Source organism: Protopterus annectens, chromosome 5.part0 (assembly GCF_019279795.1).
Source record: "Protopterus annectens isolate FY-2018-M chromosome 5.part0, PAN1.0, whole genome shotgun sequence".
Taxonomy (NCBI): Eukaryota; Metazoa; Chordata; order Ceratodontiformes; family Protopteridae; genus Protopterus; species Protopterus annectens.
In genome coordinates this window covers 1167956710-1167975208 of record NC_056735.1, presented here as the reverse complement: position 1 = coordinate 1167975208, position 18499 = coordinate 1167956710, and the positions used below count along the sequence as shown (strand labels likewise).

At 43.0% G+C, this 18499-nt stretch overlaps 1 protein-coding gene across 1 annotated transcript in view; it reads left to right on the top strand.

Annotated features, from left to right (window-relative positions):
* GK5 (glycerol kinase 5) overlaps nt 1–18200 on the top strand; it is a 478960-nt gene extending 460760 nt beyond the window's left edge. Inside the window, exon 16 of the mRNA XM_044071017.1 lies at nt 17353–18200. Coding sequence (XP_043926952.1) covers nt 17353–17495 — 143 coding nt within the window. The 3' untranslated portion in view covers nt 17496–18200. The remainder of the gene's footprint in view (nt 1–17352) is intronic.
* Nucleotides 18201–18499: the final 299 nt, after the last annotated feature.

Below are 18499 nucleotides of genomic sequence, written 5' to 3'. Positions count from 1 at the left end.
CTTCTGGTGAGGGCAGGGGTCAGTCCTTTCGTAAACAGACCCAATGACCTGCCTTTTCAGCTGCCAGTACATTCTCGCCTGGCAGCACCTTTGGGAGGAAGGCTGGCTCTTTTCAAAGAAAATTGGGATTTAATTACCCAAGACAGATGGGTTTTGGATATCATTCACCACGGTTACAGGTTTTATTTCCATACCTTGCCTCCTTTCAAAGGCATGCCAGACATTCCTCCTCTACAAAGAAAAGAGGCTCACAAGCAAATTTCTCTGTTACTCCAAATAGGGGCCATTCAGCCAGTTCCTGTGCCAGAAAGGGGCCTAGGATTTTATTCTCGCCTGTTCCTAGTACCAAAGAAGGGGAACACGTGGAGACCAATTTTGGATTTGTCTATCCTCAACACTTATCTGGACATTCCCAAGTTCAAAATGTTGACGTTACAACAGCTTTTACCTCTGCTGGGCAAAGATCACTGGATGGTAACTTTAGATCTCAAGGAGGCTTACCTTCATGTGCCTATCAGACTAAGTTGCAGGAAGTATCTGCGTTTTCGAGCTGGAAATTCCCATTATCAGTTCTCTGCATTGCCCTTTGGCTTATCAAATGCGCCCAGAGTATTCACAAAGGTTCTGGCTCCAGTGATAGCTTACTTCAGGCTAAAAGGGATTCAAATCTATCCTTACTTGGACGACTGCCTGATTCTGGCTCAAGAAAAGGAAGACCTTTTACAGCATTTGGATTATGTGATAGCAGTGCTAAGATGCCTAGGGTATTCTGTGAACGAAATAAAGTCCAGTCTAGTACCCTCTCAAGACATGTGCTTTCTGGGTGTGAGACTGAATACAGCAGCCCAGATGGCCTTTTTAACCCCGGACAAACAAAAGAATCTTTCCATTTACTTCCATCAACTATCTCTTCAGTCCGGGCTGACTGCAAGGACAGTCCTTCAAGCCTTAGGGTTCATGGCATCTTGTATTCTGGTGCTTCCCAATGCCAAACTGCATATGAGGAAGCTGCAATGGTATCTCAAAATGTATGGACACAGCACTGCCAGGATTTGGACACTGTCATTCAAATAATACCTTGCATTCAACAGGAATTTTTGTGGTGGGCTCAGGAATGTCACCTAAACAAGGGACTCTCTGTGACCCGGCCAGAGGCGAGTCAGATTCTAACGACAGATGCCTCAGACATTGCTTGGGGGCTCATCTAAATGGAAAGTGGATACAAGACAAGTGGCCTGCCAGACTACAGCATCTACATATCAACATGAAGGAGATGTTAGCAGTCCAGTTTGCATTAATGGCTTTCAAGGAGTTACTTCTTCCAGGACAGGTGTTGATTCTAACAGACAACACAACTGTCATGTGGTACATAAACAAACAAGGGGGAACACATTCTTACCCGTTGTGCAGGCAAGCAATGATTTTATGGGAAACTGCGCTCAGCTTGCAACTAACTCTTCAGGCAAGGTTTCTGCCGGGAGCACAGAACTCCTTAGCAGATGTGTTAAGCAGACAAATCATGGATCCCCACGAGTGGAAACTGGATCTTCATGTATTTCGGAAATTGACAGTGTCATGGGGAACTCCAGACATAGATCTGTTCGCTTCTCCACTAAACCACCAGCTGCCAAAGTTTTGCACAAAGAGGTTTCATCTCACAGCTTGGAAAGTGGATGCTCTTTCTTTCAGTTGGAAAAATCTTCATGTGTATGCCTTTCCACCTCTGCCTCTTCTCCCAAAGGTGCTCCTAAAGGTCAGACAAGACAAGCCAAGGATGATTTTAATAGCTCCAGATTGGCCTCGGCAACACTGGTACCCATTACTGAGGAGTCTGGTAAGGAAGCCTCCATGGCCTTTACCTTTGATTCCACACCTGTTGTCTCAGAGGGACGGTCGCCTGCTCAATGTCAAGCTTCACTCTCTTCATCTAACAGCCTGGCATATTCTGTTTTGAAACACAACAGGTCTCAACTTCCTCAACAAGTTTTAAATGTGATTATGGAAGCCAGAAGACCTAGTACAAGGAAAGTGTACGCAGAAAAATGGAAGAGATTTTTATTTTGGAGTGCAGCAAAGAATTTGGAGATTTCTGAGCCTAATTTGAGTGTGGCTCTTCAATATCTTACTGAGTTATTGGACAAAGGTTTGTCTTTCTCTTCCATTAAGATTCATGCTGCAGCAATTTCAGCTCACTATGATTGTGACCCACCATTGTTTTCGCATCCTTTGTTCAAGCAATTTCTTAGAGGGGCAAAGAATATAAGACCCCACGTAGAGCTCCTACTCCTGCTTGGGATCTCAATTTTGTGTTGGAGAAACTTACTCTACAACCTTTTGAGCCTGCGGCTACTGCTGAATTGAAATACTTGTCATGGAAGACTGCTTTTTTGTTGGCCATTACTTCTGCAAGAAGGGTTTCTGAACTGCAGGCCCTTATGGCGGTAGAGCCTTTTTTGATTTTCCATAAGGATGGGGTATCATTACGTACTAATCCTTCTTTTATGCCTAAGGTGGTTTCTAGTGTGGCTTTAAACCAAACTATTCATTTGCCTACTTTCTATGCAGATCCCCAAAATAAGGGGGAAAAGATTTTGCACACTTTAGATGTACACAGGCAGTTGCATTATTATTTAAGCAGGACTAAGGATTTTAGGCAGTATCAGCAGTTGTTTGTTTCTTTTGCTTTGAGTTCTCAGGGCAAGCCTGTGTCAAAACAAACTATTTCTAAGTGGATTGGGTTTTGCATTGCATTTTGTTATTCCCATCATGGCAAGGAGATTCCAGCTGGGATTAGGCCTCATTCCACTAGGGCTACTGCCACTTCAACAGCATTTCTAAGGGGGGTGGCAACTAAGGATATTTTGGAGGCAGCTACTTGGAGTTCAGTGCATACTTTCTCTAAGCATTACCACCTTCCTCTCTACTCTAAATCTAGGGCTGGTTTTGCCACAGCTATTTTGCAAGGCATGTTGACAGCTCCTGCTTCTTTATGATTTGCCAGCCTCCCTTACCTCTGCTTTGGGATTCTACCCAATTGTTAAGACTGCAGCAATGTGGAATGAAGAACATAGTACAGTTTTGTACCTACCATAAATGTAGATGTTCGAGGATCCACATTGCTGCAGTCCAATTTACCCTCCCTCCTTCCCCTCTGTGTTTAGGGGTGGTTGTGTGGGTGAGGTTATACTCTTGTAATTTTGTATATATTGTACATATTTTTGGTGCAGGAGTGTTTGGTGTTTTTGGTTTTGGCCTTGTCTTTTTAGGGTCTTCTGACATCTGGGGCAAGAAAAGACTGAGGATATGACGTCGGTCATGCGCATTAGTACCCTGACGTCCTGACGCCAGACTAATGCGCCTTGACCGACGTCAGCCATATACTTTGGTATTTGGGCCGACTGGGACAGCGGACTACCCAATTGTTAGGACTGCAGCAATGTGGATCCTCGAACATCTACATTTATGGTAGGTACAAAACTGTACTTTCTGTGCAGAGCAAGTAGATGTATGACTCTGTCATTGTATATGTTGGTGTGAATGACTTAAGATGTACCTTCCTGGACTATATGAAGAGAGACATGATTGAACTCTCAGAGTATGTGTTCCTTGCAGTTATGACACTAGACCTAAGCAGCATCCTACCTTCAGCAAGAATGATACCACAATACCAACAAAAAATAATTGACTTCAACAATTGGCTTAGTTTCTGGTGTCATTCCAAGGGGATCCAGTATCTGTCTGCCTGGGGTGACATGGTTGATGGGCCTCGATGCTTTGCCAGAGATGGCCTTCACCTGTCACCACTGGGTTTCTGGATCCAGGCCAAAGCTTTCTCCTCCCCCATTGTGCCTTTTTAGGCAGTGTCCCGAAGACGAACCTTCCAACAAAAAAGATCTGTCAAAAAGCAAATTGAAGGTCATACTGCTTAATGCTATAATACTGTGTACTCCAAGAAGGCAGTGTATGCCGAGACGTCAGAGAGGAGTACATTTTATTCATTGGGCTCCTGCTCTTTGTTCTTAATTGTATTTGCTGTTGTTACTTTGCTGTTGTTTTTGCTGCTTAATGCTAGGAGCCTAAACCTGAAAATGGACTCACTGGAAGCCCTCCTTGCACTGGAAGTTGCTGATGTTTGTGCAGTAATGGAAACTTGGTTCAGGGTTGCAGAGAGCACCCCTGCCTTACTAGGCTATACCTCATTCCACACATTCCTACCCCAAAATGAGGTTGGGAAGACTAAGGGTGGTGGAGTCTGAAGACAGACACACCTCAAAACTGGTTTGCCAGCATGAAGCACTGGAACTACTCCAGGTACAACTAACAGTTGGCAAGACTATTCATCCAAGTTATAGCTAGCTATAGACCTCCTCCATGACTCAGGACACCCACTCCTGTTACCTGGATCTACTAGACTCCATCAAGGTGTACCCTCGACACTGTGATCCTTGGTGACTTCAACTACCCCACCATAAACTGGGTGAACTATTCTTGCACTAACGCACTGTCTCAACTTTATCAGTTCTAACGCACTAGACCAGCTCATCTCATACCCCACAAAGGGAGATAACATTCTAGATTTGTTTCTCACCAACATGGGTGACCGCTACACCGCTCCCATAGTATGTCCTTTCCTGGTTAGATCAGATCATTGTACTGTCTCATTCGAAGTTTCTATCCCATCCAACCCCCCCCCCCCAGCTGAACTCAAGCTAAAAAACTTCTGAAAAGCTGACTACAACCTCCTAAGGGAGGGTATCTGTAGCTTCACACCCCCCCCCCGAGGATGCAGACAACTATGCCAAACAGAATGCCAATGCAGTTTACAAGCACCTGTACAACTGCATGGACTCATCCATGCCATACCCAATAGAACTAAAACCTGCTCCTCAAGGAAACACAGATCTGTTTGGTGGACATCCTCTATCAACAGGCTTTACAACAAAAGGAAGAAACTGTTGTCCAAGGGTAAAAGGGAACAAATTCCAAATTGGAAAAACTCCCTCCTTAACCTCAACAAGCAAATTTTGACCACTAGTGAAAACCTCCAAGGCCAGTTATGAATCAAAACTAGCCTCCATAGTAAAGGGAAACTATAAAGTCTTCTTCAGTTATGTCGAGAACCTCCATGGCAAAGCCCAGGTTTGTTCCGAATTAGTACTTAACAGTATCACTTATACTGATTCTGTTGATTTAGCCAACCCGCTAGCAGATAGGTTCAGCGCAAACGTCACCTCCCTGTGCCCCCAAAGGCCCTTTCGACATTCCCAATACTTGTCCCGCACTTCACATCTCTGTAGATCAAGTGTTACAGGCCCTATCCAAGCTTCCATGGGACCTGATAGTATCCCAGGATGTATGCTGCACCATCTCCAGCAATAACTGGCTTCGCCATTGAGCACCCTATTCAGCCACAGCCTTAGTACTGGCTTCATTCCAGTAAAGTGGAGAACTGCCATTGTCATCCCCTTGCACAAAGGTGGTGCCACTACTGACCCTGGCAACTATTGCCCCATTATCATGACAAGTCTGATCTGTAAAGCCTTGGAGCTTATTATTATGGATCCCTTAAAGGACAACCGCACCCTCAGACTCAAAAAACATATTTATTTCATCATGGTTTGGTGTTTCCTACATTTTAACAGCACTCTGGGACTATTTAGAGCTTTTTAGATATTTTTATATTCAATTTCTGACTCTGACCACATGGGGGCTGGCATTTTGAAATAATTCAGACTGTTTACTCTGCCTCTAAGTATCCCAGAATGCATTGTTTGTCTCCAAAAAATTGCATCAGATCTGCCACGTTTTCCCTTAAGCTGCTGTCACTTCATTGACTTAACAAGCATTCACTGCTGTCTTAAAATCCCCTACTTTTGGTTAAAATGTTATCCGTTTTCAATGACTACTTCAAACCCAAGCAGTGCAAATGCTACAGAACAGAATTGAAAAGTGCATTTTATTGCTCTTGCTTCTTAGAAATGCTAACTTGCTTTCTTTTGTGAAGGCTGAAATCTTGTTCTTCAAGGCATCTCCCCTCCCACTTCACACCTATCTTCCCTAGCTGTCAAAGAGCTAAGGGTAATTTGACCCATTATCTGCATGTGATTGACAGCTCACAGCAGGTGACCAGAGTAATGTACTGTTTTCTTGTCAGCCTTTCCCTCCTTACAGTGGGACACTTTTTTTGTTGCACTCCTCCTGTCAAATTTAGAACCAAGCTACATAGCACTGGGAATAATCACCGTTTTGCAAAGCATCAAACTCACACTTATTTTTCCTTCCCGTTTGATTATATAGCTAACAAATGACAAACTATAAACATGAAATATTTTACAGACTTGCATGACAGCACCAACATGCTTTTTTAAGACCTAATTTAAAAAATTACGGTATAGCATACTTCTTGTAATCTGATGTAGTGTTGTCGATTAATTGTGACAGACATCTGCTTCTTATGTAAAAACATGCAATTAATGTATATGCATGGTTATTGCAAATTTATGCTCTTAGTTTTTGCAGCTGTTACTGTGCTTCTGCCTGTACTTTGTCACATATCGGTAGAGCAATGTAAAGCAATATGACAATACAAAAACAAAGTTTACAAAATTTAGAAATTACATCCAAAAATGAGACTCGCCCACACTCACCCACTCACCTCACCACACTCACCCACACTCACTCACCACCCACCACACTCACTCACCACCCACCACACTCACTCACCACCCACCACACTCACTCACCACCCACCTCACTCACCACCCACCACACTCACTCACCACCCTCACTCTGTCACCACCCTCACTCTCAGTCACTGCACTCACCACTCACTCTCACTCAGACACCTCACTCACCACACTCACTCATACTCAACTCACTCACCACCCTCACTCACCACCCTCACTCACCACCCTCACTCACCACCCTCACTCACCACCCTCACTCAGCACCCTCACTCACCCTCAACCACCGCACCTCACTCAACCACATTCACTCACCCACACTCGCCACCCACCACCCTCACCACACCCACCAACCACACTCACCCACCCACGTTCAACTCACTCACCCACCCACGTTCAACTCACTCACCCACCCACGTTCAACTCACTCACCCACCCACACTCACCCACCCACATTCACTCACCCACACTCATTCACCACCCTCACCACACTCACCCACCCACACTCACTCACCACCCTCACTCATTTACCAACATTCAACTCACACACCCACATTCAACTCACCCACCACACTCACCCACACGAACTATCACCCACACTCAACCACTCACTCACTCACCCACCCACCCACACTCACCCACACCCACTCACTAAACTCTCTCACCACCCTCACTCACTCACCACACACCTACACTCACCTCACTACCCACCCCACTCACCACACCCACCCCACTCACCACACCCACCCCACTCACCACACCCACCTCACTCGCCCACACTCACCTCACTCGCCCACACTCACCTCACTCGCCCACACTCACCTCACTCGCCCACACTCACCTCACTCGCCCACACTCAACTCACACACCACACTCACTCAACTCACACATTCATCCTTTCACACACACATAACCACAAGTTTGTTTGGCAACACCAAGAATGACCCCAGACAGACCTCCCAACCGTTCCGAGTTACTCGTTTTTTACCAAGTTTTGGGGTCCAAATGAAGGGGTGCCACGATTCCAGAGTGGCACCCCTTCATTTCCGATTTTTCTTTGCTTTTTTAAAATTTTCGCGCTGTCGAAGCTGACGTCATCACGTGTGCAATGCTCCGTCAGGCTACCAGCCAGTCGGAATTGAGCTGAAGGAGCTCACATCATCATTTCCGGCTGGCTGAATTGCAAGCTGGCGGGCCGCGCTGAAACGGCGGGAATGGGGAACAGAAGAGCTTGTGCAGGCCAGGAAGATGAAACAGCAGTTCGCCGAGCCAGGAACTACTCAGGGCAGGGATTAATGGCAGCAACATGGGGAACAGAAGAGCTTGTGCAGGCCAGGAAGCTGAAACAGCAGTTCGTTGAGCCGGGAACTACTCAGGGCAGGGATTAATGGCAGCAACAACAGAGGAATAACTACTCAGGGTAAGGAACCAGTGTGTGTGTGTGTGTGTGTGTGTGTGTGTGTGTCTGCTTGAAAATGCCCCTATATAATACACTTGATGGCTAGAGGTATTCAGGCTCAAACCCTGTACCTTTGGTACAGGGTAAAAAGAGCCTACTATCCCTAGCCACCACCATTTCTGGGTGAGTTGAGAGCTATGATGAGAAGTGAGAACATTTTTTTTTCTCGAACAGTTGAAAGTTATGCTCTGAGCTTTGTCCAGATTTTTTTTGTACTAAGAGTTGAGAGAGCTATGATGAGAAGTGAGCACGCAATTTGTATTCCCCCATTATTGTTTTTGTGCTAACAGTTCAGAGATATGGTGAGTGAGAAGTGAGAACTGAATTTGTATTCCCCCATTATTGGCTTTGTTGTTTGTCCATGTTTTTTGTGTTGAGGTTAAGAGCTATGTTGAGAAGTGAGAAATGAATTCACTAAATGATGGCTATTAAGTTTCAGTCTTCCTATTTTTCAGGCAGCTGTTGATTTGGCATAGTGTTATGTTGTTCTGACTGCAGTGCATAGAGTCCTAGGTTCAAAACCTGCCAGTGAACTGCATGATGGTAGCACAACATTTTATTCTAGCAACTTTACAAAATTATACAAGCAATGTTTAAAATGTGTCCCTGGTTTTTGACCTTTTGCCCCCCCCCCAAATGAAATTGAAAATAAGTGCGAGACACTGTGCAAGATGCTTATGGCTTACACTGCTGTCATTCTATTTATAGTGTGGGTGTGGAAGCAGACTTTTATGATGGAAAAGTTCTGAATTGGGCAGTTTTGTCATTACTGGTTCATGTGTTTTGTTTCATTGCCTACAGTACAGATTACTGGTAAAATGTTCAAACAATAAATTTAAAATGCGCTCTAACATGTGTGTTGTATTATACAAGGAATATAATTTAATAAAGTCAGGAAGGTGTATAAAATAAAGAACACATGTATGTTTCTTGTTTTCTGTGCAAGGGGCCAATGATTTGAAAACAGCCCAAAGGTAATCTTTATCCACCACTGGCCAGATGCATTTTCTTTGGATGTGGTGTGGGTTTCAATGCTGTTTCAATGAATGTGAGTTTCAAGGGCAAAGTTTAATGTCAAGCCTATTTTCATTGTGAGACAGTATTGCTTTGTTTACCAGATGATGTATTTTAGTGTTTCTGCATTGTTGAACAGCTAGCATCTCTTTTTGATTGATATGAAGATGCATCTGGCTTGCGGGTCATGTGCCCTGCATACATTTTTCTGCCATGTGGGCCCTCCAGGCATAATCTGATGCATCCGTTGTTAGTGTCTGCCTGGCTGTGGGTAAAGTGAATGGCTGTCCCTTGTTGTGGTGACAGGCCTGTGCCCACCATCGAAACTCCTGTTGCAGGCAGGGAATGAGGGTAATTAATGTTTCCAGGCTGTGGCAATGTTGAGTCCAAACACTTTTTAGATACCATTGTAGTTTCCTCATATGCAGTCTGGCATATGACATTAGCAGGATGCAGGATGCCATGAAGCCCAAAGCCTGCAGAATTTTTCTTTCAGATAACTGGGTCTTTGTTGCCAACATTTTGAAGTAAGAAGTCAGTTGCCTTTGTTTGTCTGGCATGAGATAAGCCATCTGGGCAGTTGGATTTAAGCTTGCACCCAGGAATATTATCTCTTGAGAGGGTACTAGTTTTGATTTATTTTCGTTTACTGTGTACCCTAGGCAAATTAGTAATCTTTTTACAAACGCCAGATGCTTTAGTAGAATGTCCTTGTTCTCTGCTTGAATAAGGCAGTCGTCCAAGTAAGGATATATTTGAATTCCTCTTTGTCTGCAAAATGCAATTACTGGTGCCAGGCATTTTGTGAAGACCCTGGGCACAGTAGATAAAGCCAAAGGGCAGTGCAGAGAATTGGTAGTGCATTGAGCCAGCTATGAATCTGAGGTATCTTCTGCAAGATTGTCTGATTGGGACATGCAGGTATGCCTCTTTTAGGTCCAAAGTTACAAGCCAAGCCTTCTTGCCCAGCATGGGCAGAAGCTGCTGCAGAGTCAACATTTTGAATTTTGGAACGTCTAGAAATGTGTTTAGAATAGACAGGTCCAGTATTGGTCTCCAGGCTTTGTCCTTTCTGGGTACCAAGAAAAGTCTCGAGTAAAATCCTTGTCCCTGCTCTTGCTGTGGTACTCGCCGAATGGCCCTCATGTCCATGAGGGATGAAACTTGCTTTTGTGCCTCTGCCCATTGATTGCATGGCAGGTCTGGCATACATTTTGCCCTTGGCAGGGTGTGAAAGTGGAACCCGTAGCCCTGAGACACTATATTCAAGACCCATTTGTCCTGGGTGATCATGTGCCAATTTTGTGAAAAAAGTGCTAGTTTTCCCCCTAAGGGGGCTGCTAAAAGATAAGTGCTTGGTGCTGGCAGAGGAAAGTCATTGGGACTGTTTCTTGTATGGCTTTGATTTGTCTTCTCCGCTTTTGGAGGTAGAAGCACCCCATTGTTTATGCCTGTATGAGCCTTGGGGCTGGCATCTGCCTCTGGGGCGTCTGTATCTGCCTCTTTGTGGCCTGTCTGACACTGGAAAGGACCAATACTTTGTGGGCCAGTTCCTGCTAAATCTGGGTGGCTGCACCTGTAAGAAATCCTTAACTGTCTGCATAGATTTTGCTTTGTCCTCCATTTTCTTCAACACCTCCTCTGCTTTAACACTAAAGTATCATACTGTAATGGAGCATCTAATAATTTTGCTTTAACATGATCAGGCAGATTCTGTTCCTTTAACCAAGCATGCCTCCTAATGACAGAACTCGTAACAGCGGCCCTGCAAGAGGCCTCCAGATAATCAAAACCACATTGCAAAGTATGCCTTCCCACTTGTTCAGTTGCATGCAATAAATCCTGCATTTCCTTGTCTTCTGCACATTCAGAATTTGTTAATATTTTCTGTTTAAGCAGTGACATTAAGTACTGCTGATATTTAAGCATATGAAATTGACAATTTAAAGCCCTCTCAGCCAAGGTAGCAGAAGTGTAAACCTTTTCCCCCATCTGTCCAGTGCCCTTGAATCCCTATCAGAGGGGATAGGGTTTTTTGCAGTGGAAGCCTTGACCCCTTTGGGACCCTGAGAAATAGTTTCTGGGTCAGCAGCAGGGTTTTTATAAAGAAATTTATGTGAATCTGGAACCCTGTAGTATCTGTCTGGCTTAACAGGTGCAAGGGGTAAAGAGTCAGGAGACAGGCCGAACTCTGAAAATACATCATTTACAATGTCTAAAACAGGGGGGATAGCAAGAGGCCTGTGCTGAGGTAGGAAGGGAAAGTCTCTGAGCCTTTTCCTTAGATTCTGAGTAGTCTTGGCTCTCCCAGTGGAAGTGCTCCCTCATGGTATGCAGGGTTTCCCCAAAAGAATAATCCTCAGGAGGAGAGGCTGAAGGGATAGATTCTTCAGTAGCATAATCCTCATAGGGAGGAAGAGAGTATTCCTGTTCAGAAGAGAGTCATAAACTATATCAGGCAGCACAAAATAGGGCTAGAAGTGCATTCAAACAGAGGCTGTGTGTAGAATTACATTTTTAATTCACTAGGAAGACTTATCTTTCCAATGAAGCAAAAAATGCAGACGAAGATGCAGGCAATCCAAACTTTTCAGTCGTCCCTCAAACAAATGCAGTCGACAGGATACACGTACAATGAAAAGGAGTTCCACACACCACATGGGTTTTATTAGGTAGAGTGGGCTGGGTAAGGCAGGTCTGACATCACAATGTGGGAGGAACACTGGCTCTTCTATACAGCATGCAAATCAGGCGGGGATTACATCACTTTGGGGGAGGAAACATCCCGATAGCTAGAGCAAGAGCTGATGGCAGATGTGACATCATAATTTCAGAGCCAGCTACAGGTTTTTCAAGTTCGTTTGCAAAGTGAAACAAAAACAGTATAGAACGCTAGGAAGCAGAACAGGGAAAACAGTTGAGTGGGTTATTTTTTAAAGCTGCAAGGGTGATTTTTTTAAGCTTTATCAAAGAACAGGGACTGGAAGAGTCAGCAGGTTGGGGAATCTGCTTTAATATCCTGTTGTTTTCCTTTAAAGAAGGACATAGGCAATCTCCAAGCACTTGACCCCACCCAGTTCGGATTCATCAAGGGCAGATCTTGCCTGTTGAACCTGGTTGACCGCTTTGAGACTGTCACCAAGGCCCTGGATGAGGGAAAGGTAGTACATACAGCTTACCTTGACTTGTCCAAGGCCTTTGACACAATCCCCCACTCGGGCATCATCAAAAAGCTAACACAACTTGGTGGAAATCCCTATCTCATCAGTTGGGTTGCCAACTGGCTCACCGACAGGACCCTCAAAGTCAAACTAGGCACCTCTGATAGCAGTCCTGTCACTAGTGGAGTTCCCCAGGGATCTGTCCTGGGATCCCTACTGTTTGGCATCTATTTCTCGGAGGACAGGCAAAGACAAAAGGCCTGTGGCTGACCAAGTTTGCCAACGACTGTAAGTTGGGTGCTGTCATTGACTCCCCAAACAATGTTAACATACTGCAAGAGGGTCTCACAGCAGCTAATGACTGGTGCCAGAGTCTTGGCCTCAAGCTAAATGCAAAAAAATGTCTCATCATACCATTCAGCAAAAACATGACCCCTACTGATTACCACATCAACGGCAACCCCCTAAGCACACAACCTGTGGTGAGAGACCTGGACACTCAGGTTGACAACACCCTCACATTCGACTGTCATGTAATGGCAGTGGTCAGAAAAGCCTTTTACTTGGTTCATCTCATAAGTAAACTGATTGCATCCAGAAAAAAGGAGGTTATTACCTCTCTATACTCATCCCTCATTAGACCAATAATTGAGTATAGCGCCCTGTTTGGGATATACCTCTCCAAACATCTGCACCAACTGGAAAGGCCATTGAAATACCTCACAAAGAGAATCCGTGGCCTCCAACACCTGCCCTGTGCAGACAGGCTGAAATCACTATCACTCTACTCGGTATCGTACAGATTGCTCAGGGATGATCTGTGTCTCGCCTACAAGGCAATCTTGGATCCTGCCCTACTAGAGATGCTCCATATCCATAAGTCTAACTCCTTACACACTACCCACTAAAAAGCCCTAAACCCAATATTTGACTTTAACAAAACCTGCTGGAGAGACAGATTTGTCTCCCAGAGGCTGCCCCATCTCTGGAATAGACTTTCCCATACACGTCATACAGAGCACCTTGCTGACCCTCTTCACGCACAACCTTGATGAGTGGATGGGAAACCACAAATTTGTCCCAGGGGTTCCACCTGTGTCCCTCAATGACAGGGGTGACAGGTGCTGATGGAGGTTTGTGTGTGGGGATAAACTCTTGGCTAGGCTTGTAAGGGCCCCAGGGCCATTAGCCTAGTAACCTCCTATGATTTGTATAGTTGTATTTTTACTGTGTAGGGAGATCACATACCACTGACCACATTGTTTCATGAAAGGAAACCTGTCCAAGAAGTGGATTCACCAAGAATGCAACACTGGACAGTGCCACAGACAACATCACCAAGAATGCAACACTGGACAGTGCCACAGACAACATCCATCCATCTGCAACCCCTTGTACCTATCTTTGCACATGGGGTCGGGCTGTCATTTCAACAGTGACAATCATCTGGAGACAATGTTCATACCACCAGGTGGCTCACCTTGCAGTAGTTGTTCTTCTACGCCACTCACATATTCATATCTACATCTAATTTATTGTGTCCAGTCCTCCAACTGTATGTCTTTGGAATGTGTGAGGAAACCAGAGCACACGAAGAAAACCCACATGAACACAGGGAGGACAATGTCGACTTCACACAGAAAGCACCCCAGTTGAGAAACAAACCAGAGAACCTCTTGCTGTGAGACAACAACACACTGCTTTGCCACTGACAGAATACGAGTAGGAAATTGTATGTAGTTCAGAAGAGAATCTGCTAATGCTGATGCATTCAGTAAAATTACCCATTTCAGATAAGCCTACAGACCTGGATACCAGTGATCCAGGCATTGATGTTAGAGGTCATGTATAATTCACCAGTATGTACTGAGCAAACTAAATACTGGACAGCTAAGAATGTAATATTATCACAGGTTCATGAGACTCTGTTGAAGTGTTGGCCAGTAATAAGTGAGCCAGAGCTGCTCACTGAATCTGTTCCTGTTATAGCATGTTTTTCTTTCAAAAAAAACAACTTCACTTATGCTGGGTTTTTTTCCATTTTTTTTCCTCTGGAAAATATAGCAGGTTGCCTATTGCCATTTTCCATCAAAGATTTTGTAAACTGGGCTTGCTGGTGCAGCATTACATGAATATATTCCTCTGCTATTTCCTTTCCCTCAGGAAAAACTCAGGATAAAGGTTTAGTGTGGATGGTATTCTAGACATGCCAGTTTTGAATAATGAAGCTTGTCTCAGTAATGTGGACAATGCATAATTAAAGGAACATTGAATGTCTCATGTGACATCAGTCCATCTTATGCTTCACCGAATGGCAAGCAGAGAGGGCTGTACAGCTATAGAAGAAAGGAATGATGAAAATGAAAGATAAGACTTTGAAATAAAACTGTTAAGGTTTTCATTCAGCTACAGAATTCAAGGGATATCACATGATCCTGAACGGAAATGGTTATATTAGGTTCATAGGTTAGTACTAGGCTAACTGCCCCTGTGGGTCATTTTAAGCCTAGCCAATTACCCCATGTGAGAATTGAACCCTGCACCTTGTGTCTGTAAGGTGAACACCATAACCATTATGCCAGCCCCCTCCCCCTATTTTAAGGTTAAGATCGACATTCACATTATATTTGCTTTTGTTCAGTAGCAAAAGTTGACAGCAAATCTATATAGTCTGTCCTTTAAGTACATCTAATAATGCTATACCTCCCCATTCATCCCTGTCTTCTCTCTGTCTCTCTCTTGCTCACCCCTTTCCACATGTCAGTTGCCTTCTTGAATGCCTCTCTGAATTCTCTCTCCACTGCTTATTCCAGTTGTCAGAGCCATGGATTTACAGACCTCTTCATGAATGAGTACTGTCACATACTCAAGGAGTAATTAGTCCTTACAGTTGTAGGCTTCTGCCCCTCCTTCCCCCTCAGTTTTTGCTGTTCAGGATGATCATTTTCACATTTCCCACAGATTATCCTGTGTCGTGCCTTCTGTGTATCAGTTCTTAATGTGCTTCTACTAGATTTAAAAATGAAAATCCAAGAAAGACAGTTATTCTGGAACGGGTTGTGTGATGATAATATAGAGTTGAAATGTTATGCACAGTGGAGGTGAAATATGTGTATACAATTACAGATATTCATCGTGAGATGCTGCTTTTCCATTGGAATTACATTGGAATTACATGGAGGTGCATGTTCATCTTCTGTTTAGACTTTAACAGCTTTTAGATGTCTCCAGCACAATGCTAGACTCCTTTTTTTTAACCTGGAACCTCAGGTTATACACTATTGAAGAGGAAGAGCAGCCATTTTAATTTCATTTTTGCCACATGAAGCAGTGTTCTGGAGGTAACTACACCCCTGAAGTTGCCTTATGGGCCCTGCATGTTGTTAAATAGATAAAGATACTTGTAAATACTGCTCCCACTTATATTCACACATTGTCTCCTATTACAACACATTCTTCTTTTACATACAACTCCTCACTTATAAGTGCTGTTATATGAACAGGGACATTTTTGAACCTAGGCTTGCATCCCAAATGTATCTGACAAGCTTTGGTACTTTATGGTTATTTTTTAAGGGGTATATGTAGGCTATGGCTTGGGGAGTAGTTCTGTAAGACTTCATTCTGCTATGGGTGTTGCTGCAGGATTTGATCAAGTGGTTCTTAACAAGCTATTCTGACAACTCTCAGGGGACCTAATCCTCCCAGTAACAGTACCAGCCTACTGCTTAACCATCCCATGTTAGTTATGTTGACACCTAATGTAAATAAAAGTGCATATACTGTGGTAAACTAGTAAGCATCCCTCACGGTCAAAACATCAAGTACTTTTTTCAAGATATTGGAAAAGTACTTGGTTTGTGGATTGTACAAAATGTGCATGGATTTACCACAATAAATATATTTTTATGTTTGCCAGTAGTTTCTTATATGCTTTTGGTGTCATTGCTTCACATCAATTTGCATTTCTTTAGTGACACCTACTGTAAGGCTTTGTCTTGAGGTATTGTGCCATGCTTTTCCTTCTTGGAAAATAAGCTTCCCAATAACAGTTATTACTAGAAAGTAGGAAAACGTGTGCCTTCTGACAACAAAGCTTACTCCTGTAAGGAGAATGAAGTTGCAGTTAAATACTAATTTGAAGATTTGTAAGACTGCTGCATAAAATGTTCCACAGCTTTGTGAAGCATTATTCTTTGGACATATAAGGGTTGATCATTGGATTTTCATGGTCTTGTTCCAAAGTTAGTTTTTGCTACCTTCCTTGTTATGGTACTGCTTCCACTCAGCCAAAGCCAGACTACCCAAAAATTGTGTTATATAATTTGCACAATGAAAATGTTGCTTTACTTATAGCAGCATTCCATATGTGTTGATAGGTCTGAAGGTAGCCGTGTTTTCTATCATCCCCTCAGAACTTGCTTATTCAGACTTGTTTTCACATTTTCCTTGGCTACATGAGAGAAAAGAGGAAATGTAGGTTAAGTTGATTTTTACAAGTACCACATGAGCTATACATTATATTGATGTGTATACACTGTTGTGAGGAAATGCAGGTTTTATACTTATTGTGTTGATCTCCAGACCACTGAAGATACGCATACTTTGTTATGTGATATTATTTGCACTCCTTTAGTTTCTCTTTGTTTGTGTCATTTAATCTTCATGTTCTGGTGTCAGGAGATTAACAGTCATATTGCAGTATTAGTCTGTTCTCTCAATTAGGAAAAAAGTATGCTATTTACTAATAAATATTCTGAAGAAATAGTGCAGCATTATATTCTCCTTTGGATGAGTTCCTAAATAATGCTATTCATTAAAGGCTAGAACATGTATTCAGTTATTTAAACCAATTTAAAATTTGGTTGAGTTATTATAAAGCCTTAATGCCTGTTTTTAATGCAAGGGAATACAATATTTATTTTAGTTCATTTAGCACATACTTTGACTTTTTACCATCTGGGCTGATTGCACTTCATGTGGTCTTAGATTTCATTTTAATGGAGTAACCTAATGTATGTTTTTATTTTCATAGGGTTCTGGGCTAGCAGAGAAGAACTTAAAATGCTAAGGAATGCAGCAAAAATCTTCAAACCACAGAAGATAAATGGAGATTTTGAAGAAGTCATGTGTACTTGGGAAAAAGCAATAAGGCGTTCATTGGATTGGTACAATTAAACAGAGCTCTGTGTGCACCTAAGCCAACTCTGGAAAAAAATCACTTCTATGGACTGGTTCAGTTGAATAGAACACTGTGTGACCTTTGCCAAATCTGATACAAATCAGTTACTGTACTTGAATAATTAACCACTGCTGACCTCAATGTGAATAGTGAGAATGTATAATTCTCTTATGTAATTAACTTATATTTTAGTGTACAGCTCTTTATTAATTTTTAATATGCACATTCATTTTTAATATGAGCATTTTGAACAAGAAAAAACAAACTGATTTATTGCCTGTGTTTTGTAATGGTCAAGAGTCTGAAAGAAATTGTGATCAGCATAAAGTTGTCTACTGTGACAATCCAAAGAATATGTTGCTTTTTCTGGTCCTATCACAGTATGTGTACTGTAAATGTAGACGTCATTCAGGATGGACACAAGATGGTCTCCTTCATAGCATTAGCTCTTAGCCAACGAGGGAAGTGATAAGATATTACTTGTGGGTATCTCTTAGAACAGAAGCATTTTGTTGCACTGTTCTAACATCTGGGACCCTCCTTGCTGGATCTGTGGTTAGGTTTATTCCCTCTTCATTCCATTTTGGCATTTTTTTCACTGACGCTTCTGTGCTGGTGAATAAATGTACCCTACTGTGGTACATGTCGCTGTGCCCCATACCTTGTAAGAATCATGGTTTCTGCAGACTTCCAGGTCTCTGCTTTGTTTGTTGACCACCAGTTACTATCTGTGTGAGGCTTGCAAGTTTTTCCCATGTCTGCAAGAGTACTTCAGCTTCTTCTCACTTCCCAAAAATTGCTAGCTATCTGTCTGCTCTAAACTATTTGTGTATGATATATAGAAACCCCTGCATACACACATATACATGTATATAGTAGCATGCACTAGTGTTTAGGGTACCAAACCGGTTTTTGAAACAGCGTGAGCTAAAGGAATCACATGCTTATTTTACAGGGGATAACAAAAACATACTGCGTTGCAACCAGCATGGTAAACAAT